At 44.5% G+C, this 22959-nt stretch overlaps 1 protein-coding gene across 1 annotated transcript; it reads left to right on the top strand.

The window, feature by feature from the left end:
• The first annotated feature begins 2337 nt into the window (after nucleotides 1-2337).
• On the top strand, nucleotides 2338-22441 carry LOC135551826 (synaptic vesicle 2-related protein-like). Its single transcript, XM_064983099.1, has 16 exons — nucleotides 2338-2517; nucleotides 4163-4323; nucleotides 4860-4945; nucleotides 5117-5215; nucleotides 5570-5641; nucleotides 15479-15603; nucleotides 16436-16499; nucleotides 16843-16968; nucleotides 17625-17753; nucleotides 17872-17945; nucleotides 18159-18235; nucleotides 18504-18608; nucleotides 18776-18887; nucleotides 19019-19100; nucleotides 19457-19546; nucleotides 19691-22441. Exons 1-16 carry the CDS (start codon nucleotides 2483-2485, stop codon nucleotides 19925-19927), a joined length of 1674 nt encoding a protein of 557 aa, XP_064839171.1. The 5' UTR covers nucleotides 2338-2482; the 3' UTR covers nucleotides 19928-22441.
• Nucleotides 22442-22959: the final 518 nt, after the last annotated feature.

Genomic DNA, 22959 nt, shown 5'->3' with positions numbered 1-22959 from the left:
TTGTCATGGCTCCAACTCAAAAGAAAAGACAAAGCAACATAAGGTACTGGTCAGTTTCTTGTCCGTTGTGCTATTGCTCTCTTATTTGACATGATAGAGACAGAGCAGTAACATTTACAGTTGAGTTGACTCAAACTGAGACAAGGCAGTCCACATGAGGAAACTACAGGCCGGCCTTGTCAGCAATATACACAATGTTTCATGGTCTGATGAAAATCCTAAACGTTGCACATTCAGATGGTTTTAAATTAGTTTGATTCAAGGCCGAAACAGTTACTATTATTCATTTCCAACAGCACTTTTGCTTTGCTTCATCTTAAATTGTACAAATATTAATGTGTATCCATGAAGAATAGGTAACATGTATTTACCATTGCTCAAACCAAAATACACCTTGGCACAAAGGAAGCATACTCAAGTGTTTCAATTCATTCAATATTTTAAATAGCAGTAAGAATACAATTAAGATGTATTATTTCAGTTATAGGTTATTTTGCATGTGAGCAACACATTGAATGTGTTAGGATTTCATTAGTTTAGCTCCTTGTTTAGCATTTGACCGAAGTCCTAAACCGCCCCCGGTTAATTTGCCTGGTTGTACCAGCTTGCTGCACTTGCATTCACAGGCTGAAAAGACAGAGAGAAAAGTGGAAAGGTCTTGGCAAAGGACACATTTACCTTGATATAGTTTGCAAATCAAAGTAGCCCCATACTCTTAGGAGTCAACCACAAACAGGGTTGGGGTGTAATTGATTACATGTAAACTGAAAATACAGATATCTTTGAAAAACTAGATGATTTCTTCTCAGATTACTTTGAAATTCAGAAAGGACATTAGCAAAAAAATACATTATGAAACCTTTATTTTCTCAATGACATTCAATTTAATATTTAAAAAAGGTGCATGTGGGGCCTACTGAGTGGTGCAGTGGTCTATGGCACTGCATCGCAGTGTTGCGGCATCACTACAGCCTGGGATCGAACCCAGGCTGTGTCAATGCCGGATGTGACCATGGGCGGCGCACAATCGGCCCAGCGTCGTCTGGGTTAGGGGAGGGTTTGGCCGAGGGGGCTTTGCTTGGCTCATCGCGCTCTAGCGACTCATTGTGGTGGGCCTGGCGCCTGCAGGCTGACTTCAGTCATCAGTTGAATGGTGTTTCCTCCGACACATAGGTGCAGCTGGCTTCCGGGTTAAGCAGGCAGGTGTTAAGAAGCACGGCTTGGCGGGTCATGTTTCGGAAGCAAACACTCTACATCAAAACTCAGAAGGACAGACAGGGTCTCCTCAGTCTCGCGCTCCCCTCCTGGTCTGCGTCTTACCAAACAGCGTGCAAATTACAGATACTTTTGAAAAACTAGATGACTACTTCTCGGACTACTTTGAAATTCAGAAAGTACTTAGCAAAAAAATACATTATGAAACCTTTATTTTCTTTATTTTCTCAAAAAAAGATGCATGTTGGGCCTCCAACAGTTCTTATTGTACTAGTTCTTATTTCATCAACACTGTCAAGTACAAGTATATTAAGGTTATAATATTGTAGAGAACAATGTAATTATTAATTATATGTCATTTATAATGACCAAGGAGACAGAAAACTACGTTTTAACATTCATTTCGTAGCACACTCTTGATTGCCCCGTTTTTCGCTACGTCATTGATAAGCAGTGAACGCAATTTACTAGGCTGGCAGCTAACTACATTCATTGTCAAAGCACAATATTTGTTCAACAGTTGTGAAATGACAATTAGAACATCTATAAGAACAACAGTTAACTTGTTCACATGTATCACCATTTAATCTATGCTTAATAACATCAACAATGGTCTATCGTTTTGGAAACTAGCTAGCATACCCTGACATTTGCTTACATGCGTTGCTATGGTTACATAGTACCACAAGTTGTCTTGAGCAGCATGTTTCTCAAAATAGACCAAAAAGTAAATGTTCTCCCCAAATAATTTTGATACTTAAATATGAAATGTCATCCCACATCCCAGGCTTGCATTGGTGCTGGCTGTATCCCTATTTCGCAAATTGTGGCGTTGTTGACAAGTTGGCTATTTTAATGTGTTCGGACTATATTGTTTTTCCGTGATTCACTGCCATTATTAATCAAAGACCCGAAAGGAGGAGTAAAATAATTTGGCCCCGGTGGCTTAAAGGCTCTTATTGACATAAAGTGTCAGCTGTCCAGGTTTTCCATACGTCATTGTTCCCGGCCGGCACGAGTGACCCTGCCGCCATCACTTCACAGTACCTTTTGGCTGGCACACTGCTGTGACACGACACAGGAAGCTGAAATAGTGAATATCCAATGATATACATAATTCTGAATATCCCGTCCCTCATTGGCTCTCCGCTGAGAACCAGAACGGGTGGCTCTCCGCAAGCTTGTGGTGCTGAAATCTTGACTTGCTATGATAACGATGTAATGGCAATGAGACATTTCACTGTGGAACCCAATAAACACCACCAAAATGGACGATGATTTGTTCCAGTTAAGACAACTCCCGTGAGTGTATATATACAAAAACTTATTAATTTCTAATTTGATCGTAACTGGGTCATTTTGTTAAACCGACCCTTCGCCCACAGCCTTTCTTTCGTGATTGCTTGAATTGCAGCTGTTGGGTGACAATGATCTCTTGACATAATAATATGTGCAACATTGTATTCCTATTTTGTGCTCGTCAGAGTACTCTACACGAATACAATGTGGCATGTCGAGGAACTGACGGGCGTTTTGTTTGAAAGCAAAGCATCAATGACCGGTAAACAGTAACCCTGACCCAAATGCTCATATGGGTGCTACAACAATGTCGGCTAGTATTTGTATTTATTTTTTACTGGTAGTGACAGTGTGCATATTTCACAGGGGGTTCATTCACATCATTGCCTACTGTATATGCAGCTACTGCCTTGCCAACATCATTCGTCATGCCTTTGTTTTGGTCATGCATGAGTTGCACCAGTTTGTTAGAATGGGGTGGTTAACATCTAATATGTTACACAACATGTAGCTTATTTTAATTTTATTACAAATATTTATACTAGCAATGGCCACACATTTAGCCTAAAAATTACTGTAGGTATACTGTGGGTAACAGATATATATGTCAGCCTATTACTAATTATTTAGTAGCAGCAAATATAACCATGATTTGGAATGGTTTTAGAATATTCATACTATACAATTGTATCTCTTGTGCACGAAAATCTATTACGTTCATTTCTGTTTATTGACAAAAATACACACTTTTCACTGAAGCTGGTCGACCAGAGTTGTCCACACCTGGCTATCACCATCAATTTCCAACTATGTTTCTATTGAGACTCTCCTTTCTATTTACAATTGTTCCTATACCAATAAAGCAGTGACTTGGCAGTAGGCCCAGTTACTACCTAAAAATTGTAGAACTGAAATTGTGCAATGTGACTGTGGCAGCAAACTGTCTTTCTCCCCAGTGTGAACCTCAAAATAATATTTCCAAAAAGGATCCATAGATCTTATGCTATTATGATGGTTGAGGCAATTAGACCTCATTGCAACTTTCTTGCAGAAAGTGTAACGCCATCAACACAACGGTTTACAGAATCTGTCCATTGAGCAATGCCCTTCTCCAAGTCTATATGGGATAAATGTGGGATTGTTCTGTACAGAACTGAAAGAAACAGAACCACAGTAAGCAAGGCATGTTGATTTCTAGGCTCCTCACTGGGCGATCAGCTGTATTTCTTCTGCCCTTGGCAAATCTGTGTAGTAATCACTGTGATTAAGACATCACTGGGCTGCCTCCATGTTCCTTTTACAGTGTTCCACCCTCTATCAGCAGTCTGTCATCTTACAAAATGTGGAGTTTATGAGCTTGATGTACAGATAACATACAGGTGTTTAAGGTATTGTCTAAATTTGAGAATTTTATTTTTCTTAACATAAAATCTATTTGTGGTCTACACACAATTATTAGGTGGCACACAAGTTTGTCAGTTGTGAACAGCAGTGCATAACTTACCTCTGTTTGCCTGGGAGGAACAGCTCATATCACCTCGGCAACAACCTCTCATTCTCAGCTGCATTCAGCTGTGTTGGCACAAACTTCTTTACAGTAGGCTGGCAAATGGATCCAAGTTGATCTTCCTGGCTTTCTCTATTGCAGCGTGGTCAAGTTCCGTCGCACGGGTGAGAGCACACGCTCTGAGGATGACTGCTTGGGGAGAGACCAGGAAGTCCAGATCGATGGGAGGCAGGCTTACATGGAGTCTGTGGCACTTCACGATGGCACACTAGTACCCCGGGAGTTTGCCAACCCAACTGATGGTATGACTGGGTCCCTCCTTAGCCATCACTCTGACTGTCCCATCCAAATTCAAAATAACTTCCATATGCATAAAATTGCATTCCAAATCAAATCAAATCAGATGTATTTATATAGCCCTTCTTACATCAGCTGATATTTCAAAGTGCTGTACAGAAACCCAGCCTAAAACCCCAAACAGTAAGCAATGCAGGTGTAGAAGCACGGTGGCTAGGAAGAACATCCTAGAAAGGCCAAAACCTAGGAAGAAATCTAGAGAGGAACCAGGCTCTGAGGAGTGGCCAGTCCTCTTCTGGCTGTGCTGGGTGGAGATTATAACTTCCCCCTCTCTCCTTCCACCTACCCCCTCAGGGGACCACTGGGATCTTATAATGGCCTTTCTCTTTAATGAGATTGACTACAGTTACTCATTGCGTACACATTTATCATAGTAACTTGCAATCCATACTTGCAACTCATCATCTGTATCTTATGTAATTTCCTACTTGAGTTGGTATAAAATGTATTGTTAATTGGTTACACCTCTTATTCTCCTCAGACACTTTCATGGTGGAGGATGCTGTGGAAGCCATTGGTTTTGGGAAGTTCCAGTGGAAACTCTCCATCCTCACTGGTCTGTCCTGGGTGAGCAGCCATGCTTAAGACAGTCCGAGAGTAAAACATGACAGTTTCATACCATGCTGTGTATGTGCTGTATTTCAAACCTGTACACGTGAGTATAATGTATATGAGCGCAATTCACTGTGTCTTCATTGTTTCCTTTCCCACCGGTCCTTATGGCCGCTGTTTGTTCAGATGGCTGATGCTATGGAGATGATGATTCTAAGCATCCTGGCACCACAGCTTCACTGTGAATGGAGGCTTCCAAGCCTGTGGGTGGCGCTACTCACCTCGGTAATGCCGGTCTCATTCTTACATTGATTACCAGTAACACTAAATGATGACTGGTTTGGTGGGCTAACGGTAGTTAAAATCAAATGAAATGATTTCGTCACATACACAGTTTACAACAGGTATAAAAAGTGCAGTGCTATGCTTATGTGCTAGCTCCCTCAGCAATGCAGTACATTCATCAATAATAACAATGAGTTGTTGAGAAGGTGGTGCTGATTGTATGGACTAGTAGTGGTAGTGATGAGTGTAATAGCAGTAGCTGTTGATGTTAATGCAGTCTTACACTGTCACATTTCATTACTGACAAAGCCTCTACATATGTGATATCCATTTCCTCTGTTTTTTTAACTCAAGGCGGTGTTCATTGGAATGATGATCAGCTCTTCCATTTGGGGGAACATATCCGATAAGTATGGCAGAAAAACAGTGAGTTCAACGGCTGGGTTTATTGTGGTGGAGGTCTATATCGAGTTCTAATTGGCATTTCACAGCAGTTGGGTCATTCCACTTATTCGGTGCCTTTTTAAAAGTGTAACTTAGTCCCCAAATTTTTTTTGATTTCACCTACATTTTTACATTCTGTCTTAAAAAAGCACATGTTCAACTTGATAAAAAAGAGGTTAAATAAAAAAATAACTATAATAATTTAAGTTTTAATGTCACATGCACAAGTAGAGTGAAATGCTTTTTTTGCCAGCTCTAACCCAAACAATGCAGTTTTCAATAACAATGTAATGTAAAAATAAGAAGGTACAACAAAAACACAAAAGATATAGAAATAAGAAGAACACGATAAAGTAAGTAAACATACTATATACAGGGTCAGTTCCAGCACCATATTTACAATGTGCAGGGATATTGGATCGATAGAGGTATATATGTATAGGGGTAGGGTGACTTGGCATCAGGATATATCATAAACAGAGTAGCAGCAGCATATATGATGATTGTATGTGAGTGGGTGTGTGTAGACTCAGTATAATATGTGCATATTATTTTTGCAAAGAGGCAAAAATATGAATAAAATCTTAAGGTATGGGGATAGCAGTGCCTTTTAAGTTCCAAATAAAGTCACATGGTTGACCATAACAGGGTTGATGAGAGGAGAGGAGGAGCTTGAGTCTTAAGAGGGGTTCATGGCTCTGTTTAAATTAATTTTTGATCATCCTGCGGAGGGCAGAGAGGGAGGTGAGCGTCTGCTTCAGCTCCAGCGGGGGTATCAGCGGGGGTATCAGACGGCTGCTGAGTATGCGCTTACCTTCTGGACAGTAGCAGCTTCCAGTAGCAGCTTCCAGTGGATGGAATGAGCCGGCGCTCAGCACGTTATTTAGAAGAGGTCTGCGCGAGGAGGTCCAAATGGAACTGGCCTGCTGAGATGACAACCTCACCCTGGACAAAGCCATTGCGATGAGAGTATCTCTACCGCTCCTGCTGTCTCTAGAGAGTTGAAAACAGCAGGTTTGGGACAGGTAGCATGTCCGGTGAACGGTCATGGTTCCATAGCCGCAGGCAGAACAGTTGAAACTGGAGCAGCAACATGGCCAGGTGGACTGGGGACAGCAAGGAGTCATCAGGCCAGGTAGTCCTGAGGCATGGTCCTCGGGCTCAAGTCCTCAGAGAGAGAGAAAGAAAGATTTAGAGAGAGCATACTTAAATTCACACAGGACACCGAATAAGACAAGAGAAATACTCCAGATATTACAGACTGACCCTAGCCCCCCGACACATAAACTACTGCAGCATAAATACTGGAGGCTGAGACAGGAGGGGTCGGGAGACACTGTGGCCCCATCCGACGATACCCCAGGACAGGGCCAAACAGGCAGGATATAACCCCACCCACTTTGCCAAAGCACAGCCCCCACCCCACGAGAGGGATATCTTCAACCACCAACTTACCATTCTGAGACAAGGCCGAGTATAGCCCACAAAGATCTCCACCACGGCACAACCCAAGGGTGGGCGCCAACCCATACAGGAAGACCACGTCAGTGTCTCAACCCACTCAAGTGACGCATCCCTCCTAGGGATGGCATGGAAGAGCACCAGTAAGCCAGTGACTCAGCCCCTGTAATAGGGTTAGAGGTAGAGAATCCCAGTTCTCTCCCTCTTTCGGCAAGTTTTCGGGATCAGAGCCTGAACCCATGGAGGTAGGGGTAACGCCTTCCCGCGGCGGAACAACGGGCCGGGTTTCTGTACTGTGGCCATGGAGGGCACAAGTGCCAGCGGTGTCCGTTACTTCAGAATCTGGGATCCACTAGAGCAGAGGGACTGTTACGTGACATTACATCCCCTGGAACAGGAGTGAGTATTCCATCTACTGCTCTTCCTGTTAGACTCTTTTTAGTACCATCACTCTGGCTGACTGTCCCTCATGTCCTGTGTCTACAGCTTTAGGCGCCGTGGGGAACTTTATGGATCAGACCCTTGCCTGCTCTCTCAATATTACTACCTACCTGCTCTCCTCTCCTTTTCCGGTTCAAGGTCTTGACTGTCAGCCTCTAGGATCCGGAAGCATCACACACATCACCCAACCACTCACCCTCACCCGTGGAGCCCAATCACCAAGAAAACATCCCCTTCTTCATCACCAGTACACCCGTTCACACCCGTTCCTCGGCCTACTTTGGCTTCAGCGCCATAACACTACCATCTCATGGTCGAGGATGAGAATCACCGACTGGTCACCTGAATGCCGTAAGACCTGCTTTCCTGTCCCCTTTGGTTCCATGTTGGTTGAGAGTCTGGTTGCCCTCCAGCCCAACATCCCGGAGCAATATCAGGATCTAAGGGAGGTATTATCCAAGACTAATGCTACCTGTCTCCCTCCTCATCGCCCCTGAGACTGTGCCATTCACCTGTTTTCCGGTGCTACACCTCCGCACAGACACGTTTACCCTCTGTCAGTGGCTGAGACCCAGGCCATGAAGAACTACATTCAAGATGCGCTCCAACAGGGTTTAATCCGCAGGTCCACGTCCCCTGCGTCGGCTGGTTTCTTCTTTGTGGCCAAGGAGGGAGGATTATGCCCTTGTTTCGATTATTATGGACTCAATGGCATCACCACAACGTATCGGTACCCTCTCCCGCTGGTGCCATCAGTCATCGAGCAGCTCTGCGGGGCCAGGTTCTTCACCAAACTCATTCGCATTCGAGAGGGGGATGAGCGGAAGACTGCGTTCCACACAATGTCTGGTCACTAAGAGTACTTGGTTATGCCCTTTGGCTTAGTAACTGCTTCGTAAGTGTTCCAGGCATTCGTCAACGAGGTGTTCAGGGACATGCTCGGACATCAGGTGGTTGTGTACATCGATGACATCCTGATCTTCTCAACCAACCTGGAGTGTGGTGTCAGGAAAATAACCTCACACTCAACGTCAACAAAACTAAGGAGATGATTGTGGACTTCAGGAAACAGCAGAGGGAACACCCCCCTATCCACATCGATGAAACAGTAGTGGAGAGGGTAGTAAGTTTTAAGTTCCTCGGCGTACACATCACAGACAAACTGAATTGGTCCACCCACACAGACAGCATCGTGAAGAAGGCGCAGCAGCGCCTCTTCAACCTCAGGAGGCTGAAGAAATTCGGCTTGTCACCAAAAGCACTGACAAACTTCTACAGATGCACAATCGAGAGCATCCTGTCGGGCTGTATCACCGCCTGGTACGGCAACTGCTCCGCCCACAACCGTAAGGCTCTCCAGAGGGTAGTGAGGTCTACGCATCACCGGGGGCAAACTACCTGCCCTCCAGGACACCTACACCACCCGATGTCACAGGAAGGCCATAAAGATCATCAAGGACAACAACCACCCGAGCCACTGCCTGTTCACCCCGCTATCATCCAGAAGGCGAGGTCAGTACAGGTGCATCAAAGCTGGGACCGAGAGACTGAAAAACAGCTTCTATCTCAAGGCCATCAGACTGTTAAACAGCCACCACTAACATTGAGTGGCTGCTGCCAACACACTGACTCAACTCCAGCCACTTTAATAATGGGAATTGATGGGAATTGATGTATATTATATCACTAGCCACTTTAAACAATGCTACTTAATATAATGTTTACGTACCCTACATTATTTATCTCATATGTATGCGTATATACTGTACTCTATATCATCTACTGCATCTTTATGTAATACATGTATCACTAGCCACTTTAAACTATGCCACTTTGTTTACATACTCATCTCATATGTATATACTGTACTCAATACCATCTACTGCATCTTGCCTATGCCGCTCTGTACCATCACTCATTCATATATCTTTATGTACATATTCTTTATCCCTTTACACTTGTGTGTATAAGGTAGTAGTTTTGGAATTGTTAGTTAGATTACTCGTTGGTTATTACTGCATTGTCGGAACTAGAAGCACAAGCATTTCGGTACACTCGCATTAACATCTGCTAACCATGTGTATGTGACAAATAAAATTTGATTTGATTTGATTCGACATCACTCACGTTTGAGCAGTCCTGGAATGCGTCTTGGCTAACCACCTGTTTGCCAAGGCGGAGAAGTGCCAATTCCACCAGAGGGCTGTCTCCTTCTTGGGCTACCAAATCATCCCGCAGGGAGTGAGAATGGAGGACAAGAAGGTAGATGCCAGTCCCAACCACCATCAAGGGGTTTTTGGGGTTTGCCAACTTTTACCAACGCTTCATCAGGAACTTCAGCGCCGTCGGTGCCCCTCTCACCTCCCTCCTCAAGGGTGGGCCTAGTAGGTTGGTTTGGTCTCCAGCAGCTGACAAGGCCTTTCATCTCCTCAAGGGGTGTTTCACCCCCGCCCCCTTGCTAAAACACCCAGATCCTACGCTACCTTTTGTGGTTGAGATAGACGCATCAGAGGTGGGTGTAGGGGCAGTTTTGTCACAAAGACAGGGGGACTCACAAATTGTATCCTTGTGTTTTCTTCTCCAAGAAACTGTCCTCCGCAGAGAGGAATTATGACATCGGCGATCAGGAGCTCTTGGCAGTGAAGTTGGCATTAGAGGAGTGGAGACACTGGCTGGAGGGTGCCAAGGAACCATTTGTCATCCTCACTGACCATCGTAACCTCGAGTATATACAGACGGCGAGGAGACTGAATCTGCGCCAAGCCAGGTGGGCCCTCTTCTTCACAAGTTTCGACTTCACGCTGACCTATTGCCCAAGTTCTAAGAACATCTATGCCAATGCCTTTACCCATAACTACGATTCGGGAAAGGGCACCCATAATCCCATCCTCCCGAGTCGTGTCCTGTGGTTTGGGACGTAGATGTGGACATCCACCAGGCTCTAGAGAGGGAGCCCGTACCCCGGAATTGTCCTCCCGCACGCATCTAAGTTCCCACAGGGATAACAACTCCTGTTCCGTGTGTGCTCAAATCAAGTCCCCCGGAATGCTCTAGCAGGGAAGCTCCCCAATTCACATCCCGAGTATGGATGGCCTTCTTGGAGAAGCTCGGGGTCATGGTTAGCCTCACAATCGGGCATCGGCCTCAGTCTAACGGGCAGGTGGAGAGGGTGAATCAGGAGCGGGGGGGGGGTTCCTGAGGAGTCCTGGCACTCATCATTACGTGCAACCCACACCTGGACTCCATTACCTTCATCATTTCCTCCCCTTTATATGTCACTCTCCCAGGTTCACTAACCAGTTGTTCTTGTGTTCTTGGTTTTGTTGTTTTATTAAAAAGTTTCACCTGCTTCCAACTTACCGCATCATTACACTCACCTGCTTTTACACTATGATTTGACTATTAGCTGTTCAGTGTTTCTTTTGAAAACAATATGAAAAAGGAATAGTTTCACCATATTAAAATGTGAGTTCTGTTCACGTAACAGGATTTACCTTAAAATGAGGGACAGACTTAAATTAATCACGAATTTACCGAGGTTAGCTAGCCAGCTATTTGTCGTCCTTAACGTAGGAAATGCTGCTAGCTAGCTAGCCAACAGCTAGCCAACCTCTACCGAATTGAACTCCAACTACCCGGTCAACATTCCGCGTCGCTCCACAGGTAGTATCACATTTTCATTTCACTTCATTACAGTACAACGGTTTGATTTGTTTGATCGTAGCTAGCCAGCTACATAGCCGTCTGTATCTAAGACAATTGTGTAGTCTAGAGCGATTTTCTAGGTTAGCTGGCCAGCTATTGTCGTTCTTCTAACGTAGCTAGCCAGCTAGCCCCCGAATAGCAGCACTGTAGTAACTATTACAGTACAACGGTTTGTTTTGTTTGATCGTAGCTAGCTAGCTACATAGCCGTCTTTGTATCTAAGACAATTGTGTAGCCTAGAACGATTTTCTAGGTTAGCTGGCCAGCTATTGTCGTTCTTCTAACGTAGCTAGCCAGCTAGCCCCCGAATAGCAGCACTGTAGTAACTATTACAGTACAACGGTTTGTTTTGTTTGATCGTAGCTAGCTAGCTACATAGCCGTCTTTGTATCTAAGACAATTGTGTAGCCTAGAGCGATTCTCTAGGTTAGCCAGCCAGCTATTGTCGTTCTTTTAAAGTAACGGAACGCAATCAACCTTGCTAGCTAGCCAGCTAGCCCCGAATAGCAGCACTGTAGAAACTATTACACTCGGCGGAACGACTTGATTAGTGTAGTGTCAACATCGCAGCCACTACCAGCTAGCCTACTCCAGCAGTACTGTATCATTTCAATCATTTTAGTCAATAAGATTCTTGCTACGTAAGCTTAACTTTCTGAACATTCGAGACGTGTAGTCCACTTGTCATTCAATCTCCTTTGCATTAAGCCTCTTCTGTACCCTGTTAACTATGTGTCTATCTATCCCTGTTCTCTCCTCTCTGCACAGACCATACAAACGCTCCCACCGCGTGGCGTGGCCACCCTAAACCCACGTGGAGTTCCTGGTCTCCGGTAGCCTCTGGAACTGCCGATCTGCGGCCAACAAGGCAGAGTTCATCTCAGCCTATCCCTCCAGTCCTCGACTTCCTGGCACTGACGGAAACATGGATCACCACAGATAACACTGCTACTCCTACTGCTCTCTCTTCGTCCGCCCACGTGTTCTCGCACACCCCGAGAGCTTCTGGTCAGCGGGGTGGTGGCGGGATCCTCATCTCTCCCAAGTGGTCATTCTCTCTCTCTCCCCTTACCCATCTATCTATCGCCTCCTTTGAATTCCATGCTGTCACAGTTACCAGCCCTTTCAAGCTTAACATTCTTATCATTTATCGCCCTCCAGGTTCCCTCGGAGAGTTCATCAATGAGCTTGATGCCTTGATAAGCTCCTTTCCTGGGACGGCTCACCTCTCACAGTCCTGGGCGACTTTAACCTCCCCACGTCTACCTTTGACTCATTCCTCTCTGCCTCCTTCTTTCCACTCCTCTCCTCTTTTGACCTCACCCTCTCACCTTCCCCCCTACTCACAAGGCAGGGACCTCATCTTTACTAGATGCTGTTCTTCCACTAACCTCACTGCAACTCCCCTCCAAGTCTCCGACCACTACCTTGTATCCTTTTCCCTCTCGCTCTCATCCAACACTTCCCACACTGCCCCTACTCGGATGGTATCGCGCCGTCCCAACCTTCGCTCTCTCTCCCCCGCTACTCTTTCCTCTTCCATCCTATCATCTCTTCCCTCTGCTCATACCTTCTCCAACCTTTCTCCTGACTCTGCCTCCTCAACCCTCCTCTCTTCCCTTTCTGCATCCTTTGACTCTCTATGTCCCCTATCCTCCAGGCCGGCTCGGTCCTCCCCTCCCGCTCCGTGGCTCGATGACTCATTGCGAGCTCACAGAACAGAGCTCCGGGCAGCCGAGCGGAAATGGAGGAAAACTCGCCTCCCTGCGGACCTGGCATCCTTTCACTCCCTCCTCTCTACATTTTCCTCCTCTGTCTCTGCTGCTAAAGCCACTTTCTACCACTCTAAATTCCAAGCATCTGCCTCTAACCCTAGGAAGCTCTTTGCCACCTTCTCCTTCCTGAATCCTCCTCCCCCTCCCCCCTCCTCCCTCTCTGCAGATGACTCGTCAACCATTTTGAAAAGAAGGTCGACGACATCCGATCCTCGTTTGCTAAGTCAAGCGACACCGCTGGTTCTGCTCACACTGCCCTACCCTGTGCTCTGACCTCTTTCTCCCCTCTCTCTCCAGATGAAATCTCGCTTCTTGTGACGGCCGGCCGCCCAACAACCTGCCCGCTCGACCCTATCCCCTCCTCTCTCCTCCAGACCATTTCCGGGACCTTCTCCTTACCTCACCTCGCTCATCAACTCATCCCTGACCGCTGGCTACGTCCCTTCCGTCTTCAAGAGAGCGGAGTTGCACCCCTTCTGAAAAAACCTACACTCGATCCCTCCGATGTCAACAACTACAGACCAGTATCCCTTCTTTCTTTTCTCTCCAAAACTCTTGAACGTGCCGTCCTTGGCCAGCTCTCCCGCTATCTCTCTCAGAATGACCTTCTTGATCCAAATCAGTCAGGTTTCAAGACTAGTCATTCAACTGAGACTGCTCTTCTCTGCATCACGGAGGCGCTCCGCACTGCTAAAGCTAACTCTCTCTCCTCTGCTCTCATCCTTCTAGACCTATCGGCTGCCTTCGATACTGTGAACCATCAGATCCTCCTCTCCACCCTCTCCGAGTTGGGCATCTCCGGCGCGGCCCACGCTTGGATTGCGTCCTACCTGACAGGTCGCTCCTACCAGGTGGCGTGGCGAGAATCTGTCTCCTCGCCACGCGCTCTCACCACTGGTGTCCCCCAGGGCTCTGTTCTAGGCCCTCTCCTATTCTCGCTATACACCAAGTCACTTGGCTCTGTCATAACCTCACATGGTCTCTCCTATCATTGCTATGCAGACGACACACAATTAATCTTCTCCTTTCCCCCTTCTGATGACCAGGTATCGCATCTCTGCATGTCTGGCAGACATATCAGTGTGGATGACGGATCACCACCTCAAGCTGAACCTCGGCAAGACGGAGCTGCTCTTCCTCCCGGGGAAGGACTGCCCGTTCCATGATCTCGCCATCACGGTTGACAACTCCATTGTGTCCTCCTCCCAGAGCGCTAAGAACCTTGGCGTGATCCTGGACAACACCCTGTCGTTCTCAACCAACATCATGGCGGTGGCCCGTTCCTGTAGGTTCATGCTCTACAACATCCGCAGAGTACGACCCTGCCTCACACAGGAAGCGGCGCAGGTCCTAATCCAGGCACTTGTCATCTCCCGTCTGGATTACTGCAACTCGCTGTTGGCTGGGCTCCCTGCCTGTGCCATTAAACCCCTACAACTCATCCAGAACGCCGCAGCCCGTCTGGTGTTCAACCTTCCCAAGTTCTCTCACGTCACCCCGCTCCTCCGCTCTCTCCACTGGCTTCCAGTTGAAGCTGCATCCGCTACAAGACCATGGTGCTTGCCTACGGAGCTGTGAGGGGAACGGCACCGCAGTACCTCCAGGCTCTGATCAGGCCCTACACCCAAACAAGGACACTGCGTTCATCCACCTCTGGCCTGCTCGCCTCCCTACCATTGAGGAAGTACAGTTCCCGCTCAGCCCAGTCAAAACTGTTCGCTGCTCTGGCCCCCCAATGGTGGAACAAACTCCCTCACGACGCCAGGACAGCGGAGTCAATCACCACCTTCCGGAGACACCTGAAACCCCACCTCTTCAAGGAATACCTAGGATAGGATAAGTAATCCTTCTCACCCCCCCCCCCCTTAATGATTTAGATGCACTATTGTAAAGTGGCTGTTCCACTGGATGTCAGAAGGTGAATTCACCAATTTGTAAGTCGCTCTGGATAAGAGCGTCTGCTAAATGACTTAAATGTAAATGTAAATGAATCACATGAAATAAATAGGGCTTTACATTGATGATGAGAACTTGGAGAAGTGTTCTGGTTAAGTGGATTTAAAATCTTCCTAGAAGTCACCAGACGGCCCTCGGTGGAAAATTATGCATTTTAGCAAGTCTTCATTTATATAAAAATCTGATTGAATTCTCCATGTGGTCCATATTAAAGAGCACTTCATTTAATATAGGCTTTTAAAATTCAATATTGGTGCACAATTTATACTTAATCTCAAAGGGATGCAAAATACACTAATTTCGTGGAATGACCTAGTTATGCGCTTTGACAGGCTTTCATGAGACATCAGTTTTATATCAACGTCTTGGGCAGAGATGGGGAATAGGGATATCTATGACAGTGTGATATGTGGTAGAGATAGTTAGGGTATTTTGCTGTCTGTCAGAGCTCACAGTTGTGGGTGGGTGTGTGTGTACACAGGGTCTGAAGATGAGTGTGGCGTGGACCATGTTCTACGGTGTACTGAGCGCCTTTGCCCCCGTCTATGGCTGGATCCTCTTCCTCCGTGCCCTGGTGGGATTCGGCATCGGAGGAGCCCCACAGTCGTACGTATCCCTTACTGTTGGCATTATAGAAATAGCTACAGTATACTGTAGTAAGACACAGTAAAGGATTGGGTTATGTTATCTACCCAGTTATAAGTGGGCTACAGATTGACTCTATATTAATGACACACAATAATCATCTACAAGTCCATGCTAGGTAAAGCTCCGCCTTATCTCAGTTCACTGGTCACAATGGCAACACCCATCCGTAGCACGCGCTCCAGCAGGTGTATCTCACTGATCATCCCTAAAGCCAACACCTCATTTGGCCGCCTTTCGTTCCAGTACTCTGCTGCCTGTGACTGGAACGAATTGCAAAAATCCCTGAAGTTGGAGACTTTTATCTCCCTCACCAACTTCAAACATGTGCTATCTGAGCAGCTAACCGATCGCTGCAGCTGTACATAGTCTATTGGTAAATAGCCCACCCATTTTCACCTACCTCATCCCCATACTGTTTTTATTTATTTACTTTTCTGCTCTTTTGCACACCAATGTCTCTACCTGTACATGACCATCTGATCATTTATCACTCCAGTGCTAATCTGCAAAATTGTAATTATTCGCCTACCACCTCATGCCTTTCGCACACAATGTATATAGACTCCCCCTTTTTTTGTACTGTGTTATTGACTTGTTAATTGTTTACTCCATGTGTAACTCCGTGTTGTCTGTTCACACTGCTAAGCTTTATCTTGGCCAGGTCGCAGTTGCAAATGAGAACTTGTTCTCAACTAGCCTAGCTGGTTAAATAAAGGTGAAATAAAAAAATAAAAATAAAAATAATAGTTAATAGAAGTAGCATAATAGTCACATGTCCTTCTCCCTTCAGGGTGACACTGTATGCAGAGTTTCTCCCCATGAGGTCCAGAGCCACCTGCATCTTGCTAATCGAGGTATGACTTATCCTTTTCTATCACTTAGTAAGAGTTACACTCTAGTCTGTGGCCTGTCCAACTCAACTCCTCTCTCCTGTGCTTCTATCTCTGTGTCCAACTGTGCAGTCGTCCTGTGAGGTCCACTTTTAACTCTGTCAAGTTTGTCATTGATTTGAGACATTAGCAGGTCTTTGAGGTACAAATTGATCTACTTGTTTGTGAGTGATCCTCTTGATGCTACGTTTTTGGCCTTTCAGGAGCAGGATAGATCTCCACTGACCTGGATCAATGAAGCTGCTTCAATGTGCCAGGGAACTCATCATGCCAACCATTTGCTGTTCCTATTGCTGTGCCCCTGCAGATATTCTGGGCGCTGGGCACTGTGTTTGAGGTGCTGCTGGCCATCCTGGTGATGCCCACTCTGGGCTGGCGCTGGCTGCTCGGCCTCTCCACCATTCCGCTCTTCATCTTCGCTATCCTCTCTTTTGTGAGTATGCAGTACTGTAAAGTATTTATGTAAAAATACTTTAAAGTACTATTTAAGTAGTTTTTGAGGTATCTGTAATTTACTCTACTATTTTTGACAACTTTTACTTCACTACATTCTTAAAGAAAATAATCTACTATTTACTCCATACATTTTCCCTAACACCCAAAAGTACTTGTTATATTTTGAATGCTTAGCAGGACTGTAAAATGGTCCAATTCACGCACTTATCAAGAGAACATCCCTGGTCATCCCTACTGCCTTTGATCTGGCAGACTCACACATGCTTTGTTTGTAAATTATGTCCGAGTGTTGGAGTGTGCCCCCTGGCTTTCTGTAAATTAAAAAAACTATAATATGGCGCCATCTGGTTTGCTTAATATAAGGAATTTGAAAGTATTTGTACTTTTAGTTTTGATACTTAAGTATATTTTTGCAATTACATTTACTTTTGATACTTTAAAACCAAATACTTTTACTCAAGTAGTATTTTACTGGGTTACTTTCACTTTTACGTGAGTCATTTCCTACTAAGGTATCTTTATGAAATTGGGTACTTTTTCCACCACTGGTATGAAAGTAACAGCTACTACCAATTCACTTGAATTAATTTATTTTACACTATTAAACAACTGACCCTTTGGTTTTGGAAACAGTGGCTGCCAGAGAGTGCACGCTATGACGTGTTGACAGGGAACCAGGAGAAAGCTCTGACTACACTGAAGCGCATCGCCAAGGAGAACGGAGTCCCCATGCCCCTGGGAAAACTAATTGCTGCCAGACAGGTACAGCCCAGCACATTAAGATATAATGTATGGAATACGTACAGGGCATACTAAAGTAGTTTGGCTTGTTTCAGTTGTTTATCTGTCATATTGTGTTTCTTGACTGTTTGTCAATTAGGAGGACCGTGGGAAGTTCCAGGATCTTTTCTCACCGCATTTTCGCTGGACCACAATTCTGCTGTGGTTTATTTGGTAAATACATGACTTTACATTTCCTAATTTCTAGATACAGGTAATTAAAAGTTAGTAGATCACATCTGATGACTAATTTAAACTCTTACATACTTTGATTGAACATCTTCATACATTTTATTTATGTAACCTTTATTTAACATAAGAGTTGCATCTTTAATTATCCCAGTTTTCCTCATGGGAATCCTTTGATTGACTGTTTTATCTCTTAAGGTTCTCTAATGCATTCGCCTACTATGGCCTGGTCCTGCTCACCACTGAGCTCTTCCAGGAGGGGGGTGCCTGTGGGGGTGAGTTACTGCTCCTTCTCCTCTGACATCATCAGTAACACTCACACAAACACTCTTAAGGATAGTATTAACCTGCTGAGCCCAAACCATCTTATTCAACTAAAAATTTATATTTTTGTAAAGCTTTAACCATGAGTAACTCCAATTGACCGCAGGTTACATTAGCCTTTAAGTCTCAAGGTCATTTCAGGACCTTGTGATTCTGGAGGGTTGCAGTGAGCACTGCTAAGTGTGCATCACGTGTTTCTTGTGTTATGTCTCGCTCTAGAGTCAAAAGGTAGTAAGAGGGAGCCCAGGTGTAGCCTGGAGTGTAAATACCTGACCTCAGACGACTACAAGGATCTGCTGTGGACCACCCTGTCTGAATTCCCAGGTATACATCTTCGACCTCCTGCTTTCAACTAATAGTCATAATACTGTTAAACACAATTGCATGGGGAGCAGGGTACTGTGAAATAAAGTAGGTTGTAAATTGTTCTTATTGATTAAAAAGACTAGTAGAATATCTAAATAGATTGGTTGATGTATAATGTTGGGCAGGCTTGCTGGTGACTCTGTGGGCCATCGATCGGCTGGGAAGGAGAAAGACCATGGCACTGTGCTTCTTCGTCTTCTCTCTCTGCCTTGTGCCACTCTACGCGTGTGTAGGGAGGTAGACCATCCGATACAAAATTACAAAGTTATTACTTTTAGGATTCGCAATGCACTACTCTATGACAAACATAACACTGTGGTGGATCCGCAACTGACAACACAATAACAGTGTTGTTGTCTGTGCTTCAGGACGTGGCTGACAGTATTGATATTCATCGCCAGGGCCTTCATCGCAGGAGGTTTCCAGGCTGCTTATGTCTACACCCCTGAGGTGAGGTCATAGGCCATACAACCCCATGTACCCTGTGGCTACATTATCGACTCAATAGAATACCAGCTCTTACTTTAAAAACAAAGATTTTACTAAATCGTAGACGTCAGGTTTCTGTTCAGTTTAATTTCTTTGATAGATTTGTGACTAAACGAAGGGATAGTTATTTGGTTTGTACTCTTCTTCTCCATTGGTTTCAAATAAGTATTACAGTGTCAATATGGTACAAAGTAAATTACACTGTAAATAAAAATAATGCGTAAAACTTGACATTCCCTTTTGCGTAAACAGCATGAAGTGTCTGTCCTGAATGTTAATAAATGATGTATTCCCATGGTGTTCTCCTGACTCCTCAGGTATATCCAACAGCAACCAGAGCATTAGGTCTGGGCACTAGTAGTGGAATGGCTAGAGTGGGAGCCCTCATCACACCCTTCGTTGCACAGGTAAAATCGAAAAAAAGGTTACCACAACCAATATATAAAGAATATTTGTACATAATGTGTACTGAAAGACATTCACGCCATCACATAGAGAGTTATCCTACCTCGGCTGGTGATACGGTTTTCATTCCTCCCCCTGTTCTGCAGGTGATGTTGGAGTCTTCTGTGTACCTGACTCTGTCAGTGTATAGCATCTGCTGCCTGCTGGCTGCCATCGCCTCCTGTGCTCTGCCCATTGAGACCACTGGCCGGGGCCTCCAGGAGTCCAGCCACCGCGAGTGGGGCCAGGAAATGATGGGCCGGGCCCCTGCCAACAGCTCTGGGGGAATCCCACACTCCGACTCTGGGTCCCAGGAGGACGGAGCACATGCAAGAGGGTGGTGAAGGAGGGACGCTGGAGTGGAAGAGAGAGGCAATGAAGGAGAAGGAAGCTAGGCAAGCAGCCCTTGTCCATTCTCAGCTCAAATGTGTTATTACTGGTTTGTATATAGGCACCACAGTGACTTGAGAGAGAGCCTGCCACCAAAATGTTATTCAAAAACATTTCTCTCTCATTTTAATCTTCAACCACTACCACTGTCATGATTTTTGCCAATGTAGGATAACCACACTCTGAGTGAGACAGAGCTCAATCGATTATCCTGAGTATACACTGGGTGGTAGCAGGGAGAGAAACTGTTCAGGGTGGTTTTGTCATTCTTATATCTCAGTATTTGAATTTCATATTATGAGGGAGAAGAACAGCGAAATTTATAGTAACAGTGAGAGTGAGAGTGAAAGAGAGTGATAGAGGACATTGCTTTGTTGCATTGTTTCTATTAACCTGTTTATTTTAAGAGAGCCTTAAAACAATGGTTCTACTCAGGTCCTACCACTCAGTTTTGGATAAGGGACACATTGTGGGCTTTTGACAGAGATGTGACGTCAAGGGCCCCAAAAAATCCATTATATTTTGCAAAGCTATAATGAAAACAATGATATGTAATGAATTGCTATCTAATTATACAATAATTACCCATTCAACATAATCAAATCTGTGCATCTGGGGTTGTTTGCAGATTCTCATCACCACGTTAACCATCCGACATGATGCACTTCATAGAGGTGTGAAGTCACAAAGCTCAGTTACGCTTCAGTTTAGACACAATAAAAATACAAACGCAACATGTAAAGTGTTGGTTTCATGAGCTGAAATAAAATATCCCAGAAATGTTCCAAACGCAAAAAAAGCTAATTTCTCTCAAATTTTGTCCACAAATTTGTTTACATCCCCGTTGACATCTGGCTTCTTCACCTGCGGGATCGTCTGAGACCAGCCACTCCGACAACTGATGAAACTGTGGGTTTGCACAACCAAATAATTAATGCACAAACTGTCAGAAACCGTCTCGATGAAGCTCATATGCGTGCTCATCGTCTTGACCTGACTGCAGTTTGGCATCGTAACTGACTTCAGTGGGCAAATGTTCATCTTCAATGGCCACTGGCATGCTGGTGAAATGTACTCTTCACGGATGAATCCCGGGTTCAACTGTACCGGGCAGATGGCACCGTGTGTGCGAGCGGTTTGCTGATGTCAACATTGTGAACAGAGTGCCCCATGATGGCGGAGGGGTTATAGTATGGGCACTCAAATGCTACGAACAACCAACACAATTTAATTTTATCAATGGCAATTTGAATGCAAAGAGATAGCGTGACGAGACCCTGAGGCCCATTATCGTGCCATTCATCCGCCGCCATAACCTCATGTTTCAGCATGATAACGCACATCCCCATGTCGCAAGGATCTATACACAATTCCTGGAAGCTCAAAGTGTCAATGTTCTTCCATAACCTGCATACTCACCAGACATGTCACCCATTGAACATGTTTGGGACGCTCTGGATCGACATGTACGACAGTGTGTTCCATTTCCCGCCAATATCCAGCAACTTCGCACAGCCATTGAAGATGTGTGGGACAACATTCCACAGGCCACAATCAACAGCCTGATCAACTCTATGCGAAGGAGATGTGGCACACTGCATGAGGCAAATGGTGATCACACCAAATACTGACTGTTTTTCTGATCCATGCCCCAACCTTTTTTAAGGTATCTGTGACCAACAAATACATATCTGTATCCCCAGTCATGTGAAATCCTTAGATTAGGGCCTAATGCATTTATTTAAATTAACTGATTTCCATATATTAACTGTAACTCAGTAAAATCTTTGACATTTTCAGTGTAAATGAGGCAATCAAAATAATTATGTAAAGTCTCCTGCAGCTGGCATAAGCATTCATTAGCACTCATATTCTAGACCTGTCTTGAGAAGGTCATCACGATGACTATAGTTTATGTAAATTAGGAAAATTGCATATGAGTACTGATGAAAGTTCATGCCAGGGTTCATGCCAGGTGTTATAATGCTCATATATGCATTTTGAGGGTTTTATGTATATGCCATGAAACTGAAGTGCAATTGAAATATTTGAACTGTACTATACTTGATACTGTCACCTCTTAACGTAGTCACCCAAAGTTGTTAGTCTCGTACAGTAGTAATTACACTACATGGGTGAAATCATTCAAAGCAAACATAATCACATGGTTTTTCAGGGTACACCCCATGACAGCTTTTGCTTACTGGGCAAAAGTAATCTCTGTATATACTGTGCCAAAACCTGGGTTGGTTGTTGTTGTTTTTGTTTGTTGGTGCGGGGATGGTCTTTGTCCCCTTGTAAAAATAACATGTGAAACAAGGTGTTGTTAAAAATGTTAAAGAACCTTGGTCTCCTACATGCCTGCCTTTGCGATTTAGTGCTGCATTAAGTGTCTGTGAACAGATTCTTATCACTGGATGTAAATGTGTATGATACAATAATAAATTATGTTTCAAAGGAGAAAGAATGTTGAATTGTGGTGGCATTTATTTATTGATTCATTTTCAAACCTCATAACTTGTAGAACTTACGATAGTGTAATGTTTTATGCTAATAAGATTACTAATAATAACATTTTCGTTTGATATTGCAGTCCTATTCTTATGTCACATTTGTGAGATTTGCTTATTACATTTTTGGAAAACATTTTATTGGTTTTCGTATGTATATCAAAATATATATATACAGTACCAGTCAAAAGTTTGGACACACCTACTCATTCAAGGGTTTTTCTTTATGTTTACTATTTTCTACATTGTAGAATAATAGTGAAGGCATCAAAACAATGAAATAACACATATGGAATCATGTCGTAACCAAAAAAGTGTTAAACAAATCAAAATATATTTTATATTTGAGATTCTTCAAAGTAGACACCCTTTGCCTTGATGACAGCTTTGCGCACTCTTGACATTCTCTCAACCAGTCACCTGGAATGTATTTCAATTAACAGGTGTACCTTTTTACAAGTTAATTTGTAGAATTT

The sequence above is a fragment of the Oncorhynchus masou genome, chromosome 1 (assembly GCF_036934945.1).
Source record: "Oncorhynchus masou masou isolate Uvic2021 chromosome 1, UVic_Omas_1.1, whole genome shotgun sequence".
NCBI lineage: Eukaryota > Metazoa > Chordata > Actinopteri > Salmoniformes > Salmonidae > Oncorhynchus > Oncorhynchus masou.
This window is presented reverse-complemented; position numbering and strand designations above follow the sequence as displayed.